Source organism: Bufo gargarizans, chromosome 8 (assembly GCF_014858855.1).
Source record: "Bufo gargarizans isolate SCDJY-AF-19 chromosome 8, ASM1485885v1, whole genome shotgun sequence".
Lineage (NCBI taxonomy): Eukaryota > Metazoa > Chordata > Amphibia > Anura > Bufonidae > Bufo > Bufo gargarizans.
The window spans coordinates 174,391,220-174,418,076 of NC_058087.1; the positions used below are offsets into that span (position 1 = coordinate 174,391,220).

General features: G+C 43.8%; 1 protein-coding gene across 1 annotated transcript in view; it reads left to right on the top strand.

Annotated features, from left to right (window-relative positions):
• C8H7orf50 (chromosome 8 C7orf50 homolog) overlaps nt 1–26,857 on the top strand; it is a 237,390-nt gene that overhangs the window by 191,380 nt on the left and 19,153 nt on the right. The window contains exon 4 of the mRNA XM_044303952.1: nt 13,798–13,991. Within this exon, the coding sequence (XP_044159887.1) occupies nt 13,798–13,991 (194 nt within the window). The remainder of the gene's footprint in view (nt 1–13,797; nt 13,992–26,857) is intronic.

The window sequence follows — 26,857 nt, forward strand, 5'->3', positions numbered from 1 at the left end:
GGTCTGATCTGAGGTCTGAAAGGGGGGTCTTATTCACATTGGGACTCTAATCTGAGGCCTGATTGGGGGTCTGATTTGAGGTCTGAATGGGGGTCTTATTAACATTGGGCCTCTGATCTGAGGTCTGATTGGAGATCATTCACATTGGAGGTCTGATCTGAGGTCTGAATGGGGGTCTGATTAGGGGTCTTATGAACATTGGGAGTTTGAGCTGAGGTCTGACTAATATTGGGGGTTTGATTGGGACTCTAAGCTGAGGTCTGATTAACACTGAGGATCTGTTTGGTGGTCTGATCTGAGGTCGAATGAAAAAATTTGTTTTTCTTCTTATTTTCCTCCTTTAAAACCTTGAAGCGTCTTGTAGGGCGAGAAATACAGTACTTTTTAAATGTTGGACAGCCCCTTTAAATTCAGTTATTTTTGGATGCAAACATTTTCTTTTGCACCGTACTGATAACATGTTCTTCCCTATTATATCGTACTTGACAGACCCTTGGCTTTAAGTTGTTTTTCCTTCCGTTCCATGCCCTAGTTTGATGTCTGCAGCGAGATGATACCGAATCTCCACTTGCACAAAAACCTTTAGACAACTGCCTCTAGCAGTCCAAGGATCTGTCTGTCCTTTCTAAAATTGCTGCCGTTTCCTCTCTCTGTGCCTTCTTCAACACTGGTATAAAGTACCCCGTACTCCGCCTCACACCGTATACACTAGCTTTTGTCCAAGTCACGGCTGGTTCTCATACTTGATCTGATCATCTGCGTCATTTGCTAAATTCCATGCAAACAAATGATGTAAAGGCATTTCTGAATAGATCAGCAGGCGTTCTAGGAGAAAAAGAGTCCGTTTTCCTTTTCCAGAAATAGCGCCACTCTTGTCCATGGGCAGGTATTACAGCTCATTAAAGTGAGCCGCAATTCCGGACACAATCAATGGAAAAGAGTGTCGCTCTTTCCAGAAAGTCACAGATTTTTTTTTTTGGTTCTATAAAAACAAGAATGAACCTGGATCACACCTCCTCATGTTTTGCTTTGATCTAATAACTGCTTCTCAGCATAATTAACATCACTTCTCCGCGCCATAAATAGTATACAGGCACCTATGTTGCATGCTTACATGAGGCATTAGTACACATTTTGATCAAAAAGCATAAGCCCACTCACCACAAAAGGGTGGCATTGCCAAACAGCAGGGGTGCTGTTTGGCTGCTGAGTCTCGCCGTCTGCTGGTGCGGTGCTGTGGCGCCGGTGATTGCCACGCAGTGCCGCGCGAAATTTAGAGTAGGTTCCCACTCGAGGAGGCAACCTTGTCGTGGTGAGTGGGCTTATGCTTTTTTATCAAAACGTGTACTAATGCCTCATGTAAGCATGCAACATAGGGGCCTGTATACTATTTATGGGGTTCGGAAGCAGTTATTAGATCAAAGTATAACATGAGGAGGTGTGATCCAGGTTAATTCTTGTTTTTGGTTTTTTGTTCTCTAATACTGTACACACAGCCAAGAGTTGGTCTGTAGACATCTCCATCTTGCCTTTACATGTATGACCAGTGTAGCTGCAGGCTAGCCATTAAAGGGGTATTTTAGTTATATTAAGTTATCTAGAACTATTAGATCAGTGGGGGCCCTACCACTGGGATCCCTATCGATCACAAGAACAGTGGGCCTGTACCCTGTGGAGCCCCCCAGAATGAGCGGAGTCGACCAGTCCGGCATGCACTCTCCTCCAATGGCAGTTCCGGAGATAGCCCCGCGTTATAGAACCCCCACCGATCTAATAGATATCCCTAATCCTGTGAGTAGGGGGATAACTTAATATAGAACACCCTTTAACCCTTGAGGTCTGATCAGTAGGATTGTGGCAAGTCGGCTTGGTAACGAGAAGTAGAATTTAAGCTGGCCAAGCATATTGGGCGTATATTGCCCTGACCCGACGACTCAGGTGGGACTGGATGACCATCTAATATATATGGGAGCCTACCACCTGTCCTCCAATATCATTGGAGATTAGAAGAAGGCTGTTGGATTATCTGGAAGATAAGAGGATGCCAAAGGAGTCTGGCGGTAGCTTAGGGCACTTTCACACTAGCGTTAGGTTTGTCCAGCAGGCTTTTCCGGCAGGGCAACAGCCTGCTGGATCCGTACTAACGCTTGCACATAAGTGCTGCCAGAAGTCCCGCCCGGCCTCATTCACTATAATAGGGGAAGGGCGGGAGATGCAGTCGCAGAGAGGCAATCATGCCGAGAGGCAGCCAGACAAATACCGCAGCATCCCCTGCCGGAAAAGCCTGCCTGACAAACCTAACGCTAGTGTGACAGTAGCCTTACACTCTTCTCCCCCTTCAGAACATTTGCACAAGCTTGGACGAGCGGAGTTCAGCAGAGGTAGCCGTTGGCCAAAGAAAAGTTTGGATGGCAGTTATCTCTGCCTTAGGGCAGCCTTGTATACCTAGATTTACCACCAAACAGATTGGTGGCAGCTGTCTGCACCACTTGTTTATCCCAAGGAACATTAAAACGGTTCCCGGGATTTATGTAAAATGGCCACCAACAACCTGTCCTTGAGTGTCAGCTGGACTGGTTGCCTGTTTTAGAGGGGTAAAGGGCCTCACTGCACATTACACTGCTCTAGAATAGATGGTAATGATATGTTCCTGCCTGTGATATGCCATCATCGCTGAGCAGCCTGACAGGAAAACTGTCCAATATGTAGTATATGTAAGTGCAAGAACGTAATTGCAATTATATAAGGATTTTATTTCCCGTTACCTATATAGCGCCAACACATTCTGCAGCGCTGAAGAGAGATGGTCATCACTCGCTTCAGGCACACTCTGATTTCCCTGTCTCTAAAACGTTTTTATAGGAAGTCAATTTTTCACACACACTCGATGCAGATATTACCCTTCGTTGATCTTGACTCCAGGCAAGTCAACAATGCTATCCACTGAGCCACCATGCTGCCCAGGTACTGCAGTTTTGCACCACTACCACAGCAGGCATCTGTTTCTCCTCCGCTGGAGCCATTCCAATATGTTGTACCAGTGAGAAGATTGGTTAATCCGCATGAACATGGCTTTCCTCAGACCACCCAAGCTTGAAAGTAATCTGCACTGATGGGTTTTAGGGAGAATTTGACTTAAACTCTAAATTTCTGAAGTTTGCCCAGCGCCGTGTATTCCATGGTTTGGGTTTAGTGCTGCGTCTGGGCTGTAGGCACCAGAAAGGACATCAGTGTTATTACTGAAGCTCTCTGGTGGGGGGCAACGTTTGATGTTGAAGAGATGGAACAGCGCTCATGTTCTGCATACAACAAGGCTGTTTACTCTGGCAGCGTACCATGCAGAATAACTGTTTTGAAGTCCCTTTGTGCGATTAGGAGAGCAGCAGAGCCGTGCTCCAACCACAAAGCCACTTCAGTCAGCACATTTTACATTCCTGCACAACTTGTTTTGAAGGCGAGAGAGAGATGGTTCTGAAATCCTGGAGACAAAAGGCACTGGAAATCCAGGCCTAATAATAATAATAATTATAGACTTTCGCATCTCCACCTCCGCCTTGGAGTGCGGTGCCACCTGACTACCCTCTCACCCCAGATCTCCTCAAGCTGATGGACTGAAGATCTTCAAGCCCTGCTCTGACATTAGAGCTAATTACAGAGAGAGCGATCGTCTCATCTCCAGGATGTTATTACCAGCCGCCCGGCAGAAATTAATGGCAGCTTGCAGTGTTATCACCACCCTGCCTGGCAGATAGTTGTGTCATGTTCCATATCCGGTTGATTTCCATCCTTCTATAATTTACCCTTGCACGATGCACTATTTATAGGTTTACTAGTAACAAGGTGGGTGTGGGGTTTTGGAATGGTTCCTATTAATATGACATTGGAATCTCACAGTCATTTTATTTTCCGAGGCATATAAAGGGCAGCTGACATTTTTTTTCTCTTGGAACGCTAGTACATATTTTGTAAATTGAATGTTTTACTCACTCATAATTACTACTTTCTGAAGACTGGAGAGGATCTTGTTCACCCACTGGTGAAGGTACTGACCATGAGGCACTGTTTAAGAAGTTCTACAGGGATTAATTAAAATGCCCACCAGCAACCTGTCCTAGAACGTGAGCCGGACTGCCTATGAGGGTAAGGGTGCGGGCCTCACTACACTGCTCTACAATGGATGCTAGTGATGTAATCCTGCCTACAATATGCCTTCATGGCTGAGTAGCCTGACAGGGAAAACTCACCAAAATGTAGAATATTAAAGTGCCAGAGCGTAGTGTATAATGAGGTCCCACCTCTCACTCCCGTAGGCAGTTCTGCAAGTGGAGGCAACTAGTTCTGCTCACATTCCAGGACAGGTTGTTGGCAGCCATTTTACATAATTCCCGGAGAACCCGTTTAGGCAAATTTGCGTGCATGCCAATTGAATCAGGTTCTGAAAAGATATATAAATAGGATATGTAATCATTGAAGAACTCTGCCTGTGTGCAACAGGGAAGAGTAGAATTGCCCTCTGCTTAGCTGATACATCTCTGAGCTCCCACATGCTTCAAATGCTGTAATTAAAGGTATATTAACACTAATTTGCCCCTTTGTGGTGTATAAGTACACATCTATACTCCATTTCATCATAAACTAAGCAGGGCCAACTCTAAGGTGTATTGGACATATAATGCTGAAAGTCACAGTGGGGCTCCGTGTAGACCACCCTGACATATGTTGACCCTACTGATCTAAAATAAATGAACTATTCTAAGGGCCCTTTTACTTGGTTGATAATTGGTAGCAAAAATTTGCTCGTTCCCAATCATTAGATCTGAACTGGATTATCTGGAGGACACCTTGGTGAGAATGCCAACTTCTGTCACTGGTTTACACTGGTTACCTCTTTCTTAAAGGGGTTTTGCAAAACACATTAACGGACGACCTATCCTCTGGATAGGTCATCAGTATTTGATTGGTGGTGGTCCGACACCCGGGACCCCTGCCAATCAGCTGTTTGAGAAGACACCTGAGCGGGGTGGGTTTCTCGCAGCTTATCCTAGGCCAGTGACGTCACATTCATTAGTCACATGGCCCAGGCGCAGCTCAGCCTCATTAAAGTAAATGAGGCTGAGCTGCAATTCCAAGCACAACCACTATACAATGTACGGTGCTGTTCTTGGTAAGCTGAGAGAAGGTCGCGGTGCTTACAGGAGCGCCAGTGCCTTATCAATCAGCTGATCGGCGGGGGTCCCGGGTGTCGGACCCCAATGAGTCAGATACTGATGACCTATCTAGAGGATAGGTCATCAGCTAAAAGGGTTGTCTCATCTCGCCGTTACTAAGACACAGTCCCGACCACCAGCCAGCTGGTGGTAAACAGCAGAGAGCTCCATCGCTCACTGTTTCAGGAGCTTCCATTGCGGTGCATGAGAGCTACGGATTCAGCATAGGACAGCAAGCTATGCTGTTTCTGAGTCATGCTGTCTCCGTAGCTCTCATGCACTACAATGGGAGCTACTGAAACAGCGAGCGCCAGAGCACTCTGCTGTTTTCCGGCCGGCTGGTGGTCAGGACTGTGTCTCATTTTGCCTTAGTAACAGCCAAATGAAACAACCCCTTTAAAAAGTTTTAGAAAACCCTTTTAAAGAATTAGGCCGGGTTCACACATAAGCGTACCCGATAAGCGCTGTTTACAAGCGTGCTTATCAGGCGTTTACATACGTGCGAAGAAACAAGCGAACGCCCCTTGTCGCGCGTTCCCGCTAGGTCTATGTGCGGGAACGCACGACAATGCGTCCCAAAGAAGCTACTGTACTTCTTGGGGCGTAGGGCGTTTTACAGCGCGTTCGTATGCGCTTTAAAACGCTCAGATGAGAACCATGCCCATAGGGAAGCATTGGTTTTTGCCTGTTGAGCGTAGGAACGCGCAACAGCCAGGTGTGAACCCAGCCGTACACTCAAAACTACTACTTGTCCACATATCTCTTTACAATGGTGTACCATTATCTCCATGTACCTACCATACTTTGCTCAGCTAATAACCTCCGACTGTTATCTTTCCATTGTACTCCTCTCGCGCTGCACCTGTTCTGCGGAGCTCACTGCTAAGGTTGATTAGATGTTCTCCTTACATGCCCAGTTAGCGTGCCATGCAAACTAATTTCTTCTTGGAGGCATGTGTCACCTGTAGATTAGAAGCTCTTCTGGTCGGGGTCTCAGGAACCTCTCTCCTTTTATGTTCATTTATCTTGATTACTTGTATTATTACCTATTACTTCCATCCTAGTAAAGCGCTTCGTAAAATATGATGTTGCGCTCTGTAAACGAGAATATGATGCTGATTACTTTACCAGTCCTTCTTGTGGTGAGAGGCTGAGAATTTCGTACATGTGATACCTTGGTTTTCCCTTCAGCCAAGATGACTGAGTTCAGGACAGTGCAGTCACCTAATTAACACTTCTGACGTGAGACATGTTGAAGGCCTGAAATCCAATCCCCGAGGCAATCGCCGGACACAGACGTGTTACTGGACTGATTATTTGATAAAGTCCCAAACAACGGACTCCATTCATCGCTCTGGTTCTAGATTAGGTTTATGCATCATCATTTCTTAAATTTTTTTTTATAAAGCCTCACAAGCTATTCAAATCCAGCTTTAGGCCTCATGCACACGACCATATGCGTCTTTGCTGGCCGCAAATCGCGGATCCGCTAGACACAAATACCAGCCATCTACATCTTGCGTTTTTCCTTACGCACGTCCCACACTGTGTTACAAATGCCTATCCTTGTCCGCAAAACAGACAAGAATAGGACATGTTCTAATTTTCTTGCGGGGCCATGAAACAGACCTACGGATGCGGACAGCACACAGTGTGCTGTCCTCATCTTTTGCGGCCCCATTGAAATTAATGAGTCGGACCGAAACTAGGATCGTGTGCATGAGGCCTTAAAGGGGTTGTTTCACAAATAGTATTCTACATTTTTCAAACCAGCACCTGGATCTGAATACTTTTGTAAATGCATGTCATTAAAAATGTATTATAGCTACTGAGTTATTCAATGAAATCCATCTGTATAGCGCCACCTGCTGTTTGCTCTTTTTCTAATTTCTCTGCCCACCTTACTAAGGTGGACACCCATGCTCAGATCGATATTTCAGTTGCCACCAGCTGCAGCAGACAGGACACGTCTCCTGGGAAAGGACACACCCCCCTGAGCTGCCAGCTTGAAATAAATCTAGCAGAGCAATAAAGTGGCTGGTTCTCGCTTTGTTAGAAAGAGGTTGTCATATACTGTATGATATGATTTCGATTTTTTTATATGAATCATGGGATAACCCCTTTAAAGTGCATCTATCATCAGCAGATTTGCACTTATGAAACTGGCATGACCTGTTCCATGTGCACTTGGCAGCTGAAGGCATCTGTGTTGATCCCATGTCCATATGTGCCCGCATTGCTGAGAAAAATGATGTTTTACTATATGCAAATTAGCCTCTAGGAGCAACGTGGGCGTTGCTGTTACACCCAGAGGCTCTGCTCTCTCTGAAACTGCTCTTTGATTGACAGGACCTGGCATTGTAAACCTCAGCACACCTGGCCCTATCAAAGTGCAGAGGGTGCAGGCAGTTGCAGAGAGAGCAGAGCCTCTAGTTGTAACAGCAACACCCCAGTTGCTCCTAGAGGCTTGTTTGCATATATTAAAACATGATTTGGGCACATATGAACACGAGACCAGCCTTCAGCTGCCAAGTGCACATGTACCAGGTCAGCCAGTGTCATAGGTACAAATCTGCTGCCAGATGCCCTTTAAGGGAAGGAGCCTCCGAACGTCATAGCTTTACATGGTGCTGAAATATCTCACAGTTAGTAACCGCTATGGACAATGCACTGCCGACAGAGTCAGGGAGAGGTCAGGCGGAGAACATTGTGTTGTTGTTTTTTCCTTGCGTCAGTCTAATAGTTTTACCATTGAGATGTGGCTTGAGAAAAAAGCCCTCCCCACTTTTCTTAATATTGTAAAATGGCCTAATAAAAGTGATTCCTGATATTTTGGAATCATTAAAATAATAAAACGTATTTCAAGACAATGGATGAATTCCAAAATAAAATCTGGGACCGTCTCCAGAATCCCATTAGGTGACCTACCCTTTCACATGTATGTAACCAGCAATAATGCTCTCACTATGGAGAGTTCAGCCTTGACAGATGGTGCTGGGATTTTCTGGATATAGATCCGGGTTTTTTACCTTGTCGCCCATGAGCCTAATCCAACCCGTTAGGATCTTGGACCGGGCGGTTGTCCCTGCTTGTTATACCGCACAGTGGAGCCAATTTTGACATTTGAGGCTTTGTTTTTAGTACATTACAACATGAGATCACAGACATTGTTTTTGTATAGATTTTATTACAGTACAATATGTACTTATTAAAGGGAATCTGTCACCTGGTTTGACCATATTAAGCTCTCACCATTGCCATGTTTAATAAAATACCTCATCTCCTGCAGTGGTTTTCTTTCTTATATTCATGCTTTCATTTTGCTAAAAAAGCGATCTTTGTATTATGCAAATTAACCCTGATGGTGCCCAGAGGGGCGTTATTCTTCACCCTCTGAGCCCAGTAACGCCCCCCCCCCCCCCGCAGTGCCTAGCCCGCCTTAGTTTATAGCCCAAGCACGCCTCCTCGCTATGTAGTTTCGTCCCACAGTCTAGTTTAACGGCGCCGCCTCTTCTGCTACATCAGTTAATTCATTCAAGCCAGGCACCTGAAATCTTCAGTTAGTCCGGCTGAAATCTCGCGCAGGCGCAGTACCGCCTACTGCCTGCACCTGTGCGATCCGACCGCTCCTGAGGGCAACAGCGATAAGAAGACGTCACTGGGCTCGGCACATGCCCAGTGACACCTTTGAGGCTGTTGCCCTCAGGAGCAGTTGAATCGCGCAGGCTGTAGGCGGTACTGCGCCTGCGCGAGATTTCAGCCGGACTAACTGAAGATTCCAGGTGCCTGGCTTGAATGAATTAGCTGACGTAGCACAAGGGGCGGCGCCGTTGAACTAGACTGTGGGATGAAACTACATAGCGGGGAGGCGTGCTTGGGCTATAAACTAAGACGGGCTAGGCACTGCGGGGGGAGGGGGCGTTACTGGGAAGAATAACGGGGTTCATTTGCATAACACAAAGATCGCTTTTTTAGCAAAATGAATATAAGAAAGAAAACCACTGCAGGAGATAAGGTATTTTATTAAACATGGCAATGGTGAGAGCTTAATATGGTCAAGCCAGGTGACATATTCCCTTTAAGGCCGAATGCACGCGGCCGAGAGCGGTCCGTGGTATGCCGGGCTGGATTCCTGTTCAGAGCAGGAGCACACGGCGTTATTTGTTGCTATGACGCCGTGCGCTTCATGCCGCCGCTGCACTACAGTAATACACTCGTATGATCTATACGAGTGTATTACTGTACAGCAGCGGCGGCATCAAGCGCACGGCGTCATAGCAACCAATGACGCTGTGCGCTCCTTCTCTGAACAGGAATCCAGCACGGCAGTACCACGGACCGCTCTCGGCCACGGAACATGGCCGTGTGCATTGACAGATATGTTGTCCTTGACCAGCTACATCCCTTTACAAACAATGTAATAAAGTAAAAATGATGCAAAATGTCTGGTAAAGGTCCATGTATGGTCATCTTCTTACCCCGCCATCAACCACATGGTTAGGAAATGATAAAAGTAATAATAGTCTTTATTTATATAGCGCTGCCACATTCCTTTACAATTTAGAGAGTACAAACCAAAATGGAGATCAAAGGATTACAGGTTATTATACAACTGAAACACTTGGGAGTGAAGGCCCTGCTTGCAAGAGCTCACAATCTTTGAGGAAATTGAGGTGACACAAAATGTAAAATTGATTGCTTTCTAAAGTGGTCCAGCCATCTTTGTACAAAATAGACTAATGCAGATGGAGCTGTATGTGCTAATGTATTGAGTGTGGGGATTGCTTTTGGATGGTGGCAAATAGGAAATAACTACTTGCCCAGAAATCCACGATCCAGTGGTTGGAAATGCTGGTGGGTCGTGTAAAATTCTTTTAGGCTTTCTGTTGACCATACTAGATCTTAGAAAAAAATATATTACTGTGTTCCCCAAGAATTATGAGGATGGTTTCAGGCAACAGAATATCCAACATTGGTACTCTAATCTATATATGAAACATTAAGCACCTTCCAGGGCATTACTAATATAATGGATAATGGTGGGTGCTATTGTTTCATCGGAGCAGGGTAAACTGAGGAACAAGAGACTAAAGAAACCAATCATGTTAACTTTTGGCCCCCAAAAGATGCTACTTTTTGTTGTCCACTCAAGTTATTGCCCTCAGGATAATGTCCAATTGGTGGCAACCTCCAAAACATAGATTTGGTAGAACCAGAAGATGGACCAGAGTTAGAGCCAAGGGAAAGACCATAACTAAAAATTGTGACCAAAACACGAAATAAGCTAGGAGAACCTGAGGAAGAGAAAGGACCATGCAATACAGATGTCACAACAGACCATGAGAGAAACCCAAAAATCAAGGCTTGAGTCAGAAAGAAATTCTGAAGAATAACCATACCGAGTCATCGCGAGAACGGATAAGTTGCCATTGCAAAGAGAAGGCCTTTGTTAGAACATTGAGAATGAGAGCCGTGCCATCTAAAGACATCTGTCCATGGGTTGTGTGGTATTTCTGCTCAGCTCCACTGAAGTGAATGGTGCCAAGAAGAAGAGAACAACTATATTTTTATGGAAAAGGCCACAAAGGCTAGTGGGCAGCCAAGACCTGAGCTGGGACATAGCAATTTGAGTAACACAAGGTTTCCAAAGTGATTTAGCTTTGTATACCCTGGAAATGTAGACAGTGGAATTCCTTTGCCCAGTAAATTTACCTTTTCGTGATGTAATTGTGTCTGAGTGGGATGTTTACCTATATGTCATGGCGAAGTAATTTACTTGCGCCTTCTTCTGCACTCCCAAGTGCCGCTGTTTACATTACTTCTGCTCGAACCTCTGTTGTCCACATTACTTCAAAAGACTCCATGGCTTATGTTTTATTTGTCCCCCCCCCCCCCCCCTTCCTTTGCTCTAGTGAAATCTGAGTGGCATTCTTATATTTAACACTGGGTCCTAATTAAGTAACATGTCATTAATCATTGTAGCCCAAGCAGGAAAAAAAAGCTAAATAAAACATGGTTCTTTGGGCGTATTTCATACTTAAACTGTAACAGCTGTACTGAGCCTCCCCAAACCGCGATATAAGATTACCCTGGAGAGCCAGTGTGTATACATCCATGTTAATATACTGACCAGCAAGAAGATGTTTATCCATCAGACCATGAGGCCACCACCATATTGTATGCAACTGTGAGTGAGCTAGAGTCGATTAACTGCAGCTCTGACATGGGGCAGTCCCTTTGGACAACAGTAGAAATTAATGTAAATCTTACACAATTGGCCCACAGCACTTACTTTGTGAAGTGGTAGAAGCTACTTTGCGGCTTTAGTCAAGGGTACATATGAATTGACCTTTTTTTTAAGCCAAAAATTGTCCTAGTCCAAAGTAGAACATGGATTGAACATCACCACCCATGGTGATCTACAGTACTAGGGGGGAAAAAAAACACAGCGTTACATCCTAGACTTTTTTTGATTGATTTTTCAGCTTTAAACAAAGAGAGCTCCAGAAGTGGACGAGTCCTCTGAATTGGATTGTCCGAATGTAAAGGTAAAAGTTTGAACTTTAAACTAGAACAATCCTTCATGACCGTGACAGGAGATCCAAATAATGCAATAGATGTGTTGAACAATGACCTGTTGGACATGAGGTTGCTTTTGATGGAGCGGTACATGTATCTGCAAGCATTAAGGTGGACGCAAGTTGAGGGGTGGAAAATGAAGATGTCGGCCATAATGAAAGTTCTTTCTGTGGGATTTAGCAAGAAAGATGGTTTTAGCTTGTCCCAATTACAATCGTCTGGAAAGAAGTCTGCTATGGTTGAATTATTTTGTCCGGTAGTCGTCCGACTAGTCTTTCATTCTTCATCCACAAATGGTCCTTGAAAGAACGTTGGAAGAGGGATTGTTTGTCCTCCACCCGGTGCCTTTGAACCTGTATGGCCAGTTTCAGTGTGGACTAAAATGGGTTTGGCTGCATCAGCTAAACGATTGTTCACCAGACGATCATTTGTTCAACTGTCAACTTCTGTCTAATTAGTATGGCCACCCTAATTGTACCCTCACAGTCTTGGGGAACTATTGTTTAGCTCTTCAACAACTCAGTCTGTGTTGATAAACTTGTTGAAGATTTATGTTAGTAGCGTATCAATGAATGGTCATCTGTTACCCACAAGACTTGTCTAGACTTTAAAAGGGTTGTCCCACATGATATTCTACAGTTTTCAAACTAGCACCTGGATCTGAATACTTTAACCGGATGTAATTAAAAAAAAGTAGTATAGCTACTGAATGATTCAAAAAAATCTATCTCTATAGCACCACCTGCTATTAGTTTTTTTTTCTTATTTCTTTGTCCAGCTCGCTGAGATGGGCGCACATGCTCAGCTTCACCCTTTAACTGTCTCCTGAACTATGACAGAGAGAGAGCTGCAGCAGAAAGGATATGCCCCCTAAGCTGCAGCAGAAAGGGCCCTCCCTTGAGCTGACAGATTGATATAAATCTAGCAGAGCAAATGAAGCAATGAATGTGAATCTGTCCTGGATCCATGTGAGGTACAGGGCTAGTTCTAGCTTTATTAGAAATATATTGTCATGTACTACATGATGTCTGATTTAACCCCTTTAATTTGTATGGCTAGTTTCACACTTATCACAGTGGATTCTAGAAGCTATATTTGATATACAGTACTAATAAATATATATATAAATATATATACACACACTAATATATATTAGAATAAAAAATATTGTAAACAAAATACTAATTTTAATCTCAATTGTTTCCTTATCAACTTAATAGGACATCCAGCCACCACCTTAACTCATACTCCTATTTCATATCTAATTTAAGACTCATTAGTTCATAACTTGTCATCATCCACGGAGGAATGTAGTTTGTCCTCCCAGAATTCACAGTGACACATTCCCTTCAGACTAGACATCAGCAGGCTCCAGCAGATATATATATTGGTTTTTGCATCACACCCTTCATAATATTCCTTACATGACAGTAAGTTGCTCCACGCCTGTGTCACTGAATTAATATATGGAGTCCTGACACCTACTAAGACCTTTTTTATGAAGTGCTAGCGCCTGAGATGACCCTCCGTGAGTGGAAGACTAATATTTACCGTAGAGGAAGTAATACGTCACCCATTAACTATGCGGTCATAAATGAAAAAGGTGAAGCTTAGACAGAGCTACTAATGTCAGTCATATGTATGAATGTTTTTGGAAGGTCTCAGATATGTCACATAAAGCAGTAATCACGGGGGCAGGCAGTTTACTGAACTTCCTGGCAATCATCCAGTTAAAGTACCATGAATCCTCCTCCCAACCTGAAATGGTTGATAACCGAGAGCGACATAATTCTAGTCATACCTCTCCAATGAACACCTCTTTGGGAAGACCTCATCCAGACCAGACATCCTGCGACAGCTTTTCAGTTCCACCATAAATTCCATCTTTTATGACAAGACAAATCCCCCTAGAGGACCACTTTTCAATGCATTTTTGGTTGACCACCACCTCAAAAAGGTTTCATTGTATATATAATGACAAAAGTATTCATTTATTTTTATTTTTTTGCAGGTGGAACCTGAAGACCCTAAAGAAACCGAGGACTTAACCCCAGAGGAACGCAGGGTTCTGGAAAGAAAGGTTAAGAAAGAACGCAAGAAGGAGGAAAAGAGGCTCAAAAAAGAAAAGGCAAGCCTTGCTGGAGAAACGGAGGAGAAACCAGCAAAATCTGCTGCCGGCAAACAAGCCCTGCAGTACTTGAAACGGTACATTGATTCTTTAGAGCTTTTATCTGATAGTAATTGGTATGTTGAGTTAAATTGGATTTAGATTGCTTGAATGCCTCTTCACTGAACATTCATTATTCCATAAGACAGCTTTGTGTTTTTGGTGGGTGTTTGAATTTTTAAAGGGGTTGTCCAACTCCATGTATTTCTTTACAAACCACTGCCAATGGCTTCAAATAATAAAAGGAGTGATGCTTACCTTACCAATCCCCTGTTGCTCCTCTGCCAATGTTTCCCTGGTTTCCCGTCAGTCTCTATTCACCCAGCTCCAGCGATGGCATGTTGACACAACATGACTGCTAATCACTGGCCGCACTGGTTACCCCAGCAATCTAATGTCTTGCTGTTTCATCTGTGGAGCCCATAGATTGGCTGGGGACCAGGGAAGCATGGGCACTGTTGGTGCAGGGGATTGGTAAAGTGAGTATTGATCCTTTTGTTATTTCATACCATCTTTTGCCCATTGTCCGGGGCATAGACCCTACAGCGAGTTTTCCTGGTAGGGCAATATATATAGGGACCCGAGTCCCCTCCTCACTGCCACTGGTCGGGTATACACTTCTGGGGGAACTATATGGGTCATTATTAGAGGAAGTCCAGGCAGCATGCTGAAGGTAGGGCTGGCTTGGTGTTGTGGCTCACATCTCAACTCCTAAGCCCCCTGCTTCATATCTACATTAGAGACAATTGGAGGAGGAACGGAACATGGCAGCTATTGATGACCACTACAGAGGGACAGCTTATTCGGCTGTAGTTTATGCTGCACTGTGGTATTTGGTCCTGTGGGATCGTATTCTATGCTGCACTATGGTATTACTAACCATTCCAACTTGTATTGGCCCCATCTTCTTGTGTTACCATACCTTCTGTCAACTTGGACCTACCTACAACATCTGGGCCATTTTTTATATTTTTTCTGTGACCACTTTACGTTCCCAGTCTGTCTCTGCCATAGTAAGTTTGCGACATCTGCGGATGAGACAATTCAAACTGTATTTAATAGCTGAGCTTATGTATTTTTGGGTCTTTGGCATAATTTTGCTGAAGGTAATGCATTTTTATTCAATGATTTAAACTTGCTAACTACCTGATTTCAAAAAAGGATATTTACTAAAGCTGTACAATCATACAGCTTTAAGAACATTCCAGAACTGGAACGTTCTTAAAGGTGTTGACCCCTTGTCATAACGGCATGGTAGGTATTGGTTGGACCTCTGGGACTACCACCATTTCTGTGGACAAGAAACCTTATTAGACACAGCAACGCTTCATAGAAATTAACCTGAATTTATCCAGGTGTAAGCAATCAACAGATTCTGATGGCCAGATCACATACTATGGATAGTGACTAGGAAAGTGTGTCCAATTCTCTGGCCAAAAGTGCAGATTTGGAGCCCATCGTTCTTAGTAATGGATGATGACCCAGAGGTTGAACTCCCACCTATCCTACATTTATGACCTAATGAGTGGTCATGGGACACGCCTGTAATTTTGGTTACTCTACAGAAATGCACAAACCAACCAAGGACGAATGATGTACAGTAGATATTGAGCATCAATGACAAATCCAAGTGATTTCGCAATCAAACAAAATCAATACTCAAGAGTTTGTCATTGGAGATGACTTTGTAAAAAGGCCCATAAGCCAGCTGTATCCTATAGACTTAGAGCCAGTAACGTCCTTAATGCATACAAATAGACCACATAAATAAACCTTTAGCAGATGGGGTGGAATAGCTAGGTATGATCAGACTTTTTCGAATCCCAAATGGTTTTGATTAGTTAATAAACATCCAAGTCAGGAGAACGTGGTAAATGTGAAACATCTGCTGAGGCCGTGTTTGTTTTCCTAGGAAAGACGAAAAGTTCAAAAATCGGTACGAGTTGCACAACAAGATTTAAGATAATAGATTACTATTTTAGGACGGACCGAAGCTGCGCCATTACTGGCACCGTTAAGTTGCAAGTATGCTCTTCTCGTAAGTTGGCACTTATCATCCAGATGACGCACGAGAAGGAGAGGAGCAGCACATTCTCTGGCACAGATGGAACTTCTCTATAAGGCCAGGGAGATGACAAGAGTTTGTCATATCTGGTCAGCAGCTGGAATTTCGCGCAGTTGTTTTCAGGCCCTTGAAACGCTCGGGACCATCTGTTTTCTGTTGGATTGTAAATAGAAAACAATATCGTGGATTTTCCTTCTTTTGCTGAAAGAGATACCAGAGACTAAAATGAAATAAGATCTGAAATAGATCAGCAGTGAAGGCACATTGACATCAGATTATCAAAGTTTTCACTTTCATCAAGGAAACCAATAAAACGCCTCCTAAATCTATTGAATTCTTTGCTGCATCTGATTTTTGGAAAGCTGAGTGGCAGCCAAAATGGCCACCGTTACAACCACATAGGGGATGTCTCCCAACTTTGCCAGACTTGAATGATAATTCTACAGGAGTGAGGGGTGTATCACTACTCAAAGGGGTTGTTGACCCCTGGGGATCTTTTGTGTAGACCCACCAGCATGACTGGGCCAGTGGTGGGAATTATACTTGCCTGATCCACGCTGCTGGGTTCCTGCTCCATTGTGTCTCCTCGGGCACCACAAATCTACCCACGTCAACATTCTGGTTTGAAATGAGTTAAGTGGCTGCTGCAGTCAATGACTGGCTGTAGTGGTGACGTGAAATACACTCATCATTTAACCCATTGACAAGCATGGGTGATACACCACCACTGCATGCAGTCATTGGCTGGGCTGCAGCAGCCACATGACCCATGTCAAACCGGATGTTGACACAGGGAGACCTGTGACCTGCAGCACCCGAGCCAGAACCCAGCTGTAGGCATCAGGTAAGTATGATTCCCACTGCAGGTCTGGCAAGTTGGGGGAAAGTCTGCAAAAAAAAAAAGGTCCCCAGGGGTGAAGAACCTCTTTAAATAGACATCAAGTAGTGGCTGTGTTGTTTGATTTTAAATGGGGTGTCTGTTTTACAAAATCTATTTCCGAATACCCCAAAGAAGATGATAACTAGTTCATTTCTCCTGAGGTGGCCCTGCCGGAAAACTGACCACTTGCTGTCAGGTTTCTCCTCTGATTACAGGTGGCTATTGGGGGTCCCAGTAGCTTATCGTTTGGCGAATCTCCTATTAAATAGAGGTTATTGAGAGTAGAGGAGCCTGTTTAAATGAAAGGTCCGGTTCTAAAATGATCTGGGGGGAGCAGATGTTTTTTAACTTTTTTTTTCCAGCCGTCAAAGCTCCCCTGTAATCCGTGCAGCCTCCGTCCAGATCCTGCAATGCTAGGGTTGCAAAGCTCCACCTCCTGTAAGTCCTACCATCAGACACCAGCAGAAATGGAGGGGGTGTTGAGGAGGATACTTTTCCTTTGCCAGATTTGTACAGGAACTTAACACATAGATATATACTTTTGTACTGTTTCCTTTACCCAAATTAATTTCCAGATTTGTTGTTCCTTTAAAGGGGTTCTTCCGCCAAGTAAAAATTGGTAGCAGTGGGCTCAGAGAGGCTTAAAACAAAACAATGGATACTTGCTCTCACCGATCCCCACCTACTGCAGTTCTGATGCTGCTCTGACGGCTCTCCACTTTCTATCCAGGCTCGACACACTGGAAATGCCAGAAAAGACCCACTCAGCCGAACTCCAGCCTTGGCCGTGTTGGGCCATGACAGGAAGTGGAGAGCAGCCTATGAACGGAGGGGATTGGTGAAGTTGATTATCCATCTTTTTATGTTTTTAGACCCCTCCGAGCCTAGCGCCACCGATTTTTACTCAGCTGGCGAACCCCTTTAATCTGTATGGACTAAATATAGTTCTCCATAGTTGTTGGACCTTGTACGGCTTTCATCCGGTGACTGTCCTCCCACACATGTTCTTGTATCTTCCATTTTTAGTAGAGTATTTACTTGAGCTCCAGAGTAAACAGCAACTCCAGCTGCTTACGTTACATGTAGATGTGTAAAACAAAATCACAGAACTATAGTGGCCAATATGGGGGAACTGCCCAAGCCCCAAACACAGTAGCGTGTTTCTCATTGGGCGAGCAGTCCCACCACATGTGAACCACAAAAATACAGTGGCAAGTATGGGGGAGCTGCTCAAACCCCAAACACTGTAGCATGTTTCTCATTGGGGGAGCAATCCCACCACATGTGGACCGCAGCAAACGACCATCCCGAGCAATTAATGCGTACAAAGGAGGACGCCAGCGCGGTCCACATGCACCACAGAAGCATCCTACACAGACTGGAGCATTGTGCGGATGAAAATACAATTATATAAATCACTGAAAAAAGTTGCACCAAACGGATATATCACTGACTATACTAGCTGGTCATACAAGCAGATATTAAAAGCTGAGACTTTTGCCAATATATTCCTGTCAGGAAGATATCGGAGCCCATCATGCATTTGTTTTATAAGTTTTATATGTATTGAATGTGTGCCTTTATTTGGCAATTGAACATTCTTCTGCACCTGGAGACCTCCATCACATGGTCTGATATGGGTGTGGCTCACAGCCTTGCTTTGTTCACATTGCATTAGTTGTCCTGCTATGCGGTTGTGTGGAAGCCTGGCTGTGAGCTGGATTTCATCACCTTCAGACCGTGTTCACACCATAGTTAGTGCACCAGAGTTAGCGCAGTGGTAGGACCCCTTGCCATGCTGAGTGACCGTGACGTGGTGCATGATGGGCTCCAATATCTTCCTGACAGGAATATATTGGCAAAAGTCTCAGCTTTTAATATCTGCTTGTATGACCAGCTAGTATAGTCAGTGATATATCCGTTTGGTGCAACTTTTTTCAGTGATTTATATAATTGTATTTTCATCCGCACAATGCTCCAGTCTGTGTAGGATGCTTCTGTGGTGCATGTGGACCGCGCTGGCGTCCTCCTTTGTACGCATTAATTGCTTGGGATGGTCGTTTGCTGCGGTCCACATGCGGTGGGATTGCTCCCCCAATGAGAAACACGCTACAGTGTTTGGGGTTTGAGCAGCTCCCCCATACTTGCCACTGTATTTTTGTGGTTCACATGTGGTGGGACTGCTCGCCCAATGAGAAACACGCTACTGTGTTTGGGGCTTGGGCAGTTCCCCCATATTGGCCACTATAGTTCTGTGATTTTGTTTTATATGTTTTATATGTATTGAATGTGTGCCTTTATTTGGCAATTGAACATTCTTCTGCACCTGGAGACCTCCATCACACGGTCTGATATGGGGCGTACAGTCTTGCTCTGTTCACATTGCATTAGTTGTCCTGCTATGCGGTTGTGTGGAAGCTTGGCTGTGACCTGGATTTCATCACCTTCGGACCGTGTTCACACCATAGTTAGTGCACCAGAGTTAGCGCAGTGGTAGGACCCCTTGCCATGCTGAGTGACCGTGACGTGGTGCATGATGGGCTCCGATATCTTCCTGACAGGAATATATTGGCAAAAGTCTCAGCTTTTAATATCTGCTTGTATGACCAGCTAGTATAGTCAGTGATATATCCATTTGGTGCAACTTTTTTCAGTGATTTACATGTAGATGTGGAGCAAGTGTTTCCTATACTTCTCACCCTCACCATTGTGTTTACTGCCTCATCCGGCGTCACAGCTTGTTCCATGAGTCCCTCCTCCTACTGTGTTAACCAGTACATGCCGTCCACTCTGTCTTTGTGGGCTTCTACACAATTAGGCCTCATGCACACGACTGTATCTGTTTTGAAATTAAAACACGGATAGTGGCCATGTGCATCCCACATTTTCCCGTTCCGCACATCCTGCCCTATGTTAAAAAAAAAAAAAAAAAAGCCTATTCTTGTCTGCAAAATGGACAAAAATGGGCCATGTTCTCAGTTTTTTTGCAGAAAGGAAATGCAGATTTTTTGCGACCTCATTGAATGGGTCCGCATCTAATTAGTTTGTGTGCATGAGACCTTAGGCTTTATACTGAAACTCCAGTTTGCAGCATCGTTTGTATTAGGAAATTGCATAAATAGCTATTCCCAATTATATTTTGTCAGAAATTGTAGAAGGTTTGATCTGAGATTGAGGTCATTTCCAGAGTTATGTTCCATTTCCAGCAGTCTGTATTCTGTGATCGCCATCAGAACATCACTACAGCCTGTGAAGAATACAAGCTCCAATGTAGAACATTACCCCCCCCCCCCTCTCCCCTTCCTTTGCAAATGTACACAACCCCTTTAAAGTTAATTATGAAGGAGTCTTTGAGGGAGATTTATCCAAATTGGTGCAAAGGTTTTGGAAAATAGGTGGAATCTGATTGGTTGTTGTGGGTAACCAAGCCAGTTTTCCTTTGCATCGGTTTCGATAAATCTCCCCTTTGTTTCCATAATTTGCACCAAATGTATCAAGTGATGCTCGATGTTTGATACATTTGGTGCATCTTAAGTCTAACACTTCTGTCTTGAGATAATACTCCATTTCCTATACCACCCCTTTACAGGATAGATAGAATTTTTTTTTTTCAACTTCTTAAAAAGTCATAGTTGATAAATGTGGTTTAAATTAGCTTGACGGTCAAACCATATGGGAAGTGGTGTAAATGTTGCAAAATATTTGAGCAAAGAAATCCAAAAAGTTGCAAAATTCTATTCTGCAACTTTTTGAAGCCATATTTATGGAGTGTTTGTTCTCCCCATGTTTCTATCGCTGTCATAATTCCATATTCCTACAGTCTACACTTGTTCCCTCTATCCTTAAATGGCATCAATTTTCTGCCGGCAGATCCTTGGCTGTTTTACAAGAGCCTGTGTCTGCTACTTCAAATATAGCGCACTGACTGATTTAGAAGGGTTTGTGTCTGCTTCTTCATAGACTTATGGGTGCCATAGTCTCTGTATACTGCTATCATGAAGAGCGCTCTTCAACCTTATTTAAAGGGAGTCTGTCACCACATTTGGACATTATAGACCGCTTACATAGGGTTCTGGCATAACTTTAGATAATTCAAATGGTACCTTTGTTGCGTTCTTCTATGGTTCACCTGCGGCAAAAACAGGCTTTTATTCATATGTAAAAGAGGGCTTGCAATAGCCCAGGGGCGGCCTTAACTTCTTTGGAGCCCAGGCTGATCATCCTCTTTTGTTAATATCCCCTCCCCAGCCTCTGCCTCTGCCCGCCCTTCTCTTCCCTTGCGTCCTCCTCCTTTCCCAGCGAAATCCTGCGCTCTGCCTCGCTTGGCCTGGGCATGCGCACTGCGATTACCACTGTGGGCATGGCTTGGCCGGAGCATGCGCAGTAGCTACAGCGATTCCATGGCCACATTGCGCATCTCAGTGCGCATGCCCCGGCCAAGCAAGGCAGAGCGCAGGCGCGGGATTTTGCTGGGAGAGGAGGAGGACGCAAGGGAAGAGAAGGGCAGGCAGATTAACAAAAGAGGATGATCAGCCTGGGCTCCAAAGAAGTTAAGGCCGCCCCTGGGCTTTTGCGAGCCCTCATTTACATATGATTAAAAGCCAGTTTTTGCCGCAGGTGAACAGCAGAAGAACGCAACAAAGGTACCATTTGACTCATCTAAAGTTATGCCAGAATGCTATGTAAGTGGTCTATAATGTCCACATGTGGTGACAGACTTGTTTTAACCAGTCACTACTGCTTGTAGAATATATATTACGGGATTGCTATTCATTCAGTTCCCTAAGACGAGACCATGTTTACCAAAAGTGAACCTTCACATTGAACTTCCTTAATACCACCTACCTATTCTTCTAAAAGTCTTTGTTCATTTCCTCCTATAACTTCTGATGACATGCCGTCTGGAGGAGTCTTGTTTGTTTCTGCAATGAGATGTTAAGTAAGAACAGGGAGGAGACAGAGTCCTCATACATTCCTGATCTCATTCTTGGCTTTTGGTTGATATCTGGAGAGGCTTGTAATCCTATCCCCGGAGATGACATTCAATCAAGCTGTCCTCTGAAATGCCATTATGGCTTCTTTTTCCATGCAGTTTAACAAAAATGCGTTGAGAAGAATGGTTGACAGCAACAGGATGTGAAATCAATCTGCAGTTCCTGTCTCATCTGGCGATGAAAACTGAAAAGATGGAGTTATGTCCTAAAGTCCACAGGTGCCTCGACCCATCTGCAAAACAGCTCAGAACGTCTTCTTTGAATATTCCATCCATTGTGATATCCCTGGTATATGGCCAGTCCATTCCTGGCTTCTGTGGAAAACTTATCTGAGCTCTTACCCTCATGATGGGGATCAAAACTTGGGTCATTTGTGGTCATAACAGCACCTCCTCATCGGAGAACTCTGAGGATTTCCTCTAAGACCGATGACCTTGATTCATTTCTTGGCTGAGCTCCAAGTTCTAAAGTTGGCTCATGAAGACAAACTGACCACATCAGCCCCAGCTGTGTTAAAGGGAGACTACAAGGAGCTAGAATGAGATCATAAAATCTGGACCCATGAGGCAAAATGTGTAAATCTGAATAACAATGTAACACAACGAGCTACTAGGAGGAACAGTGCGAAGTTTGCTTCCTTGTACAAAGTAATATTGCAAGCCGTACCGTAGCATATGTACTGTATGCAGCCATGATGGAAATGGGTCACTATCTTTTTTCCAACTTCTACTCACCTTCGATCACAAACATTCCTTGTTATACAAATCTTATCAGTATTTAAATAATACAGTGCCACGTTCTAGGTGAACATCTGGAAATAAATATGGCCAACACAGAAAAAAAAAGTTTACGCGTTTCGAGCTGTTGTAAGTCCTATTCATTGAGGAATCTTCTTATCTTGGCTATGTTAGGCTTGGTTAGAAATGGATCCTAGTCTGTATTAGTGCCTGAGAGCGGGAAAACTGAACCTGAGCTCCACTGCTCATAGGGACCATTGTGAGTACATACATTTTGGGGGCACGTGTATCGGTGTATTTTAGTACAGCCTTCACAATGATTCCATAAAATTGGTAACGATGTGTGAGATAAATTATTTATCTCGGGGGCTAACATTTTTCTAGTCTCAATTTAGACCCAGTTCACATCTGTTTTTTTTTTTTGCATATTTGGCAAGTGCGCCGGAAAAGCTTCTGGCATGCATGCTGAACTTGTCCATAGGCCTCCATGAACCTAGGGTATACGCTGGATCACTATTGTTAATATATACAGGGAGTGCAGAATTATTAGGCAAGTTGTATTTTTGAGGATTAATTTTATTATTGAACAACAACCATGTTCTCAATGAACCCAAAAAACTCATTAATATCAAAGCTGAATATTTTTGGAAGTAGTTTCTAGTTTGTTTTTAGTTTTAGCTATTTTAGGGGGATATCTGTGTGTGCAGGTGACTATTACTGTACATAATTATTAGGCAACTTAACAAAAAACAAATATATACCCATTTCAATTATTTATTTTTACCAGTGAAACCAATATAACATCTCAACATTCACAAATATACATTTCTGACATTCAAAAACAAAACAAAAACAAATCAGTGACCAATATAGCCACCTTTCTTTGCAAGGACACTCAAAAGCCTGCCATCCATGGATTCTGTCAGTGTTTTGATCTGTTCACCATCAACATTGCGTGCAGCAGCAACCACAGCCTCCCAGACACTGTTCAGAGAGGTGTACTGTTTTCCCTCCTTGTAAATCTCACATTTGATGATGGACCACAGGTTCTCAATGGGGTTCAGATCAGGTGAACAAGGAGGCCATGTCATTAGATTTTCTTCTTTTATACCCTTTCTTGCCAGCCACGTTGTGGAGTACTTGGACGCGTGTGATGGAGCATTGTCCTGCATGAAAATCATGTTTTTCTTACCTTGCAGACTTCTTCCTGTACCACTGCTTGAAGAAGGTGTCTTCCAGAAACTGGCAGTAGGACTGGGAGTTGAGCTTGACTCCATCCTCAACCCAAAAAGGCCCCACAAGCTCATCTTTGATGATACCAGCCCAAACCAGTACTCCACCTCCACCTTGCTGGCGTCTGAGTCGGACTGGAGCTCTCTGCCCTTTACCAATCCAGCCATCTGGCCCATCAAGACTCACTCTCATTTCATCAGTCCATAAAACCTTAGAAAAATCAGTCTTGAGATATTTCTTGGCCCAGTCTTGACGTTTCAGCTTGTGTGTCTTGTTCAGTGGTGGTCGTCTTTCAGCCTTTCTTACCTTGGCCATGTCTCTGAGTATTGCACACCTTGTGCTTTTGGGCACTCCAGTGATGTTGCAGCTCTGAAATATGGCCAAACTGGTGGCAAGTGGCATCTTGGCAGCTGCACGCTTGACTTTTCTCAGTTCATGGGCAGTTATTTTGCGCCTTGGTTTTTCCACACGCTTCTTGCGACCCTGTTGACTATTTTGAATGAAACGCTTGATTGTTCGATGATCACGCTTCAGAAGCTTTGCAATTTTAAGAGTGCTGCATCCCTCTGCAAGATATCTCACTATTTTTGACTTTTCTGAGCCTGTCAAGTCCTTCTTTTGACCCATTTTGCCAAAGGAAAGGAAGTTGCCTAATAATTATGCACACCTGATATAGGGTGTTGATGTCATTACACAACACCCCTTCTCATTACAGAGATGCACATCACCTAATATGCTTAATTGGTAGTAGGCTTTCGAGCCTATACAGCTTGGAGTAAGACAACATGCATAAAGAGGATGATGTGGTCAAAATACTCATTTGCCTAATAATTCTGCACGTAGTGTATATATATATGTACTAGGTTTTCTTATGCAGTAAAAAAGTACAGTATATATTTTTTTGCAGTATACTTTTTTTTTTTTTTACAGTGGGGTTAATAGCCAATACAGCACCTTGACCCAAAAGAAATTAGATGTAAGCAAAGCCTTACTTCCAAACGAGTCCAGCGCATTTCCCGCGTTGATTCATGTAAACATGGCAGATCATAGCCAGCAAATGGCTAAAAATTGCCAATGTCAGCAGCACATCTCCCTATATAAATGGGATGCGCTACCCACAATATGCATTCTCTATAGGGACCGAACAGTCTCATATTTCCCATACAGGTTGCTTCCCAATGCAAATGATCTTTACATAAACACTGATTGGCTTGTTATATCTGTGTTCATTATGGCTGGGAATCAGGCCCTGAAAAAGAACCAGGATGAGAAATTTGATGCAGATTAGGCTTAGTGTCCCTTTAAATTGATAAGTGGCTGTCTGAAAATGTCTTCTGTCACTGTGCGTGGGGCAACAGTTGTAGTTTAAGAATAGTTTTCTACTAAACATTTTCTCATTCCGTCATATAATAAGACACACAAGTATTATAGCGCCAGCACCTCCTGCGTCTTGGCCACATACGCAGTGTAGAAATAGGAAGGACAGAATTAGGATCTCAGTTTCTATGTCTAGCTGCTCTATGCTATTTTTATGGGAAGGATTATGTTTTTCTTGCACAGAGACACTTGTGAGTTGAAGATATTAGAGAACGCTGCCCAAGGACATCGATGTCCCAACTACCTTATTAAAACCATGCAACAACGCATTTTGTGTCAGAGCCATCCCAAACCGCATTCTATGCAAAGTAATTGGGGCATCGATTTTTCCTAGTTTCTGTCAAAAAGATCAGAAGCCTGTGAGACGTGCTTAAAATTCCTTTCCAACCACTACTTAAAGTTGGTCGTCACCCATGGTCCTCAGTAGAATGCATGCCTAATATTAGGACAGGAGATGTGTCATAGCTTTACTAGACAAGGGCTGGAACTGCTGGGCGACAACATTTGCGTGAATTGTAATTGCAGCCATTTTGAGTGTCGCCAAACCCTCCCCTCGAAATAACATTTCTTTACTAAAGGACTTCTATTTAAAGGGGTTCTCCTGTGATTATTGTAAAAAATAAAACTCATGCATCATATGATATATGAACAATCTCATTCTAACACAGCTAGAACCAGCCCTGTACCTCACATGGATCCAGAGATCTCCCCATTCATTGCTCCAGTTCCTCTGTTAGATTGTTCAGGGGGCATGGCCTTTCTCAGGGGCGTGTGCTTCCTGCTGCAGCTCTCTCCCTGCACAGGGTTCTTTCTAGTGCAACTCTTTCCCTATCACATCTCAGGGGGTGTGTCTTTTCCACTGCAACCCTCTCCCCCTCACAGCTCAGGGGGGTGTCCTTTCTGCTGGCGCTGTCTCCCTATTGCAGCTCAGGGGCCATATCCTTCCTGCTGCAGCTCTCTCCCTGAAACTTTCACAGCTTACAACAGTAGACTATGCTGGTGGCAGTTGAAGAATGGAACTGAGCGTGTGCGACCAACTCAAGGTGGACAGAAAAAAAACATGAAAAAGAACAAACAGCAGGTGGCAGTATACAGACACATTTTATTAAATAACTCAGTGGCTATGCTAAATTTTTATTTACATCCAATTACGAAAGTCTTCAGGTCCAGATAGAATATTTTTCGTGGGACAACCCATTTTTCATAAAAATAACAATAGTCCATACCCCAAAAGAGGTAGAAGTTGTTCGATTTTGCATTAAAGGGAGGAGTTTATGATGGTATGGGGGCATTTCCATGGTGGGGCTAGCCTCTCTAAGTCTAAAGAAAGATTAGGTAAAGTGGCACTCCACCTAATTGGTAATTTACACAGCATGAGATTGGGGGAGGGGTAAAGCCACAACTTGGCTGATGCATATCAGCTTTACCCCTTTAGTACAGCATCATTTCGTCTCTGAACTGAACAGCCATATCATGTCTGACAGCACGGTTGCTAGGTGTAGACTGCGTAGCATTCAGGCAGCAAACACCTAGTAACCAGTCCGTCCCAAATTGTCATTCACCCAAAGAATTGAAAGGGGGTGGAAGCTCAATTATAATCAAAGCAACCCCCAATCTC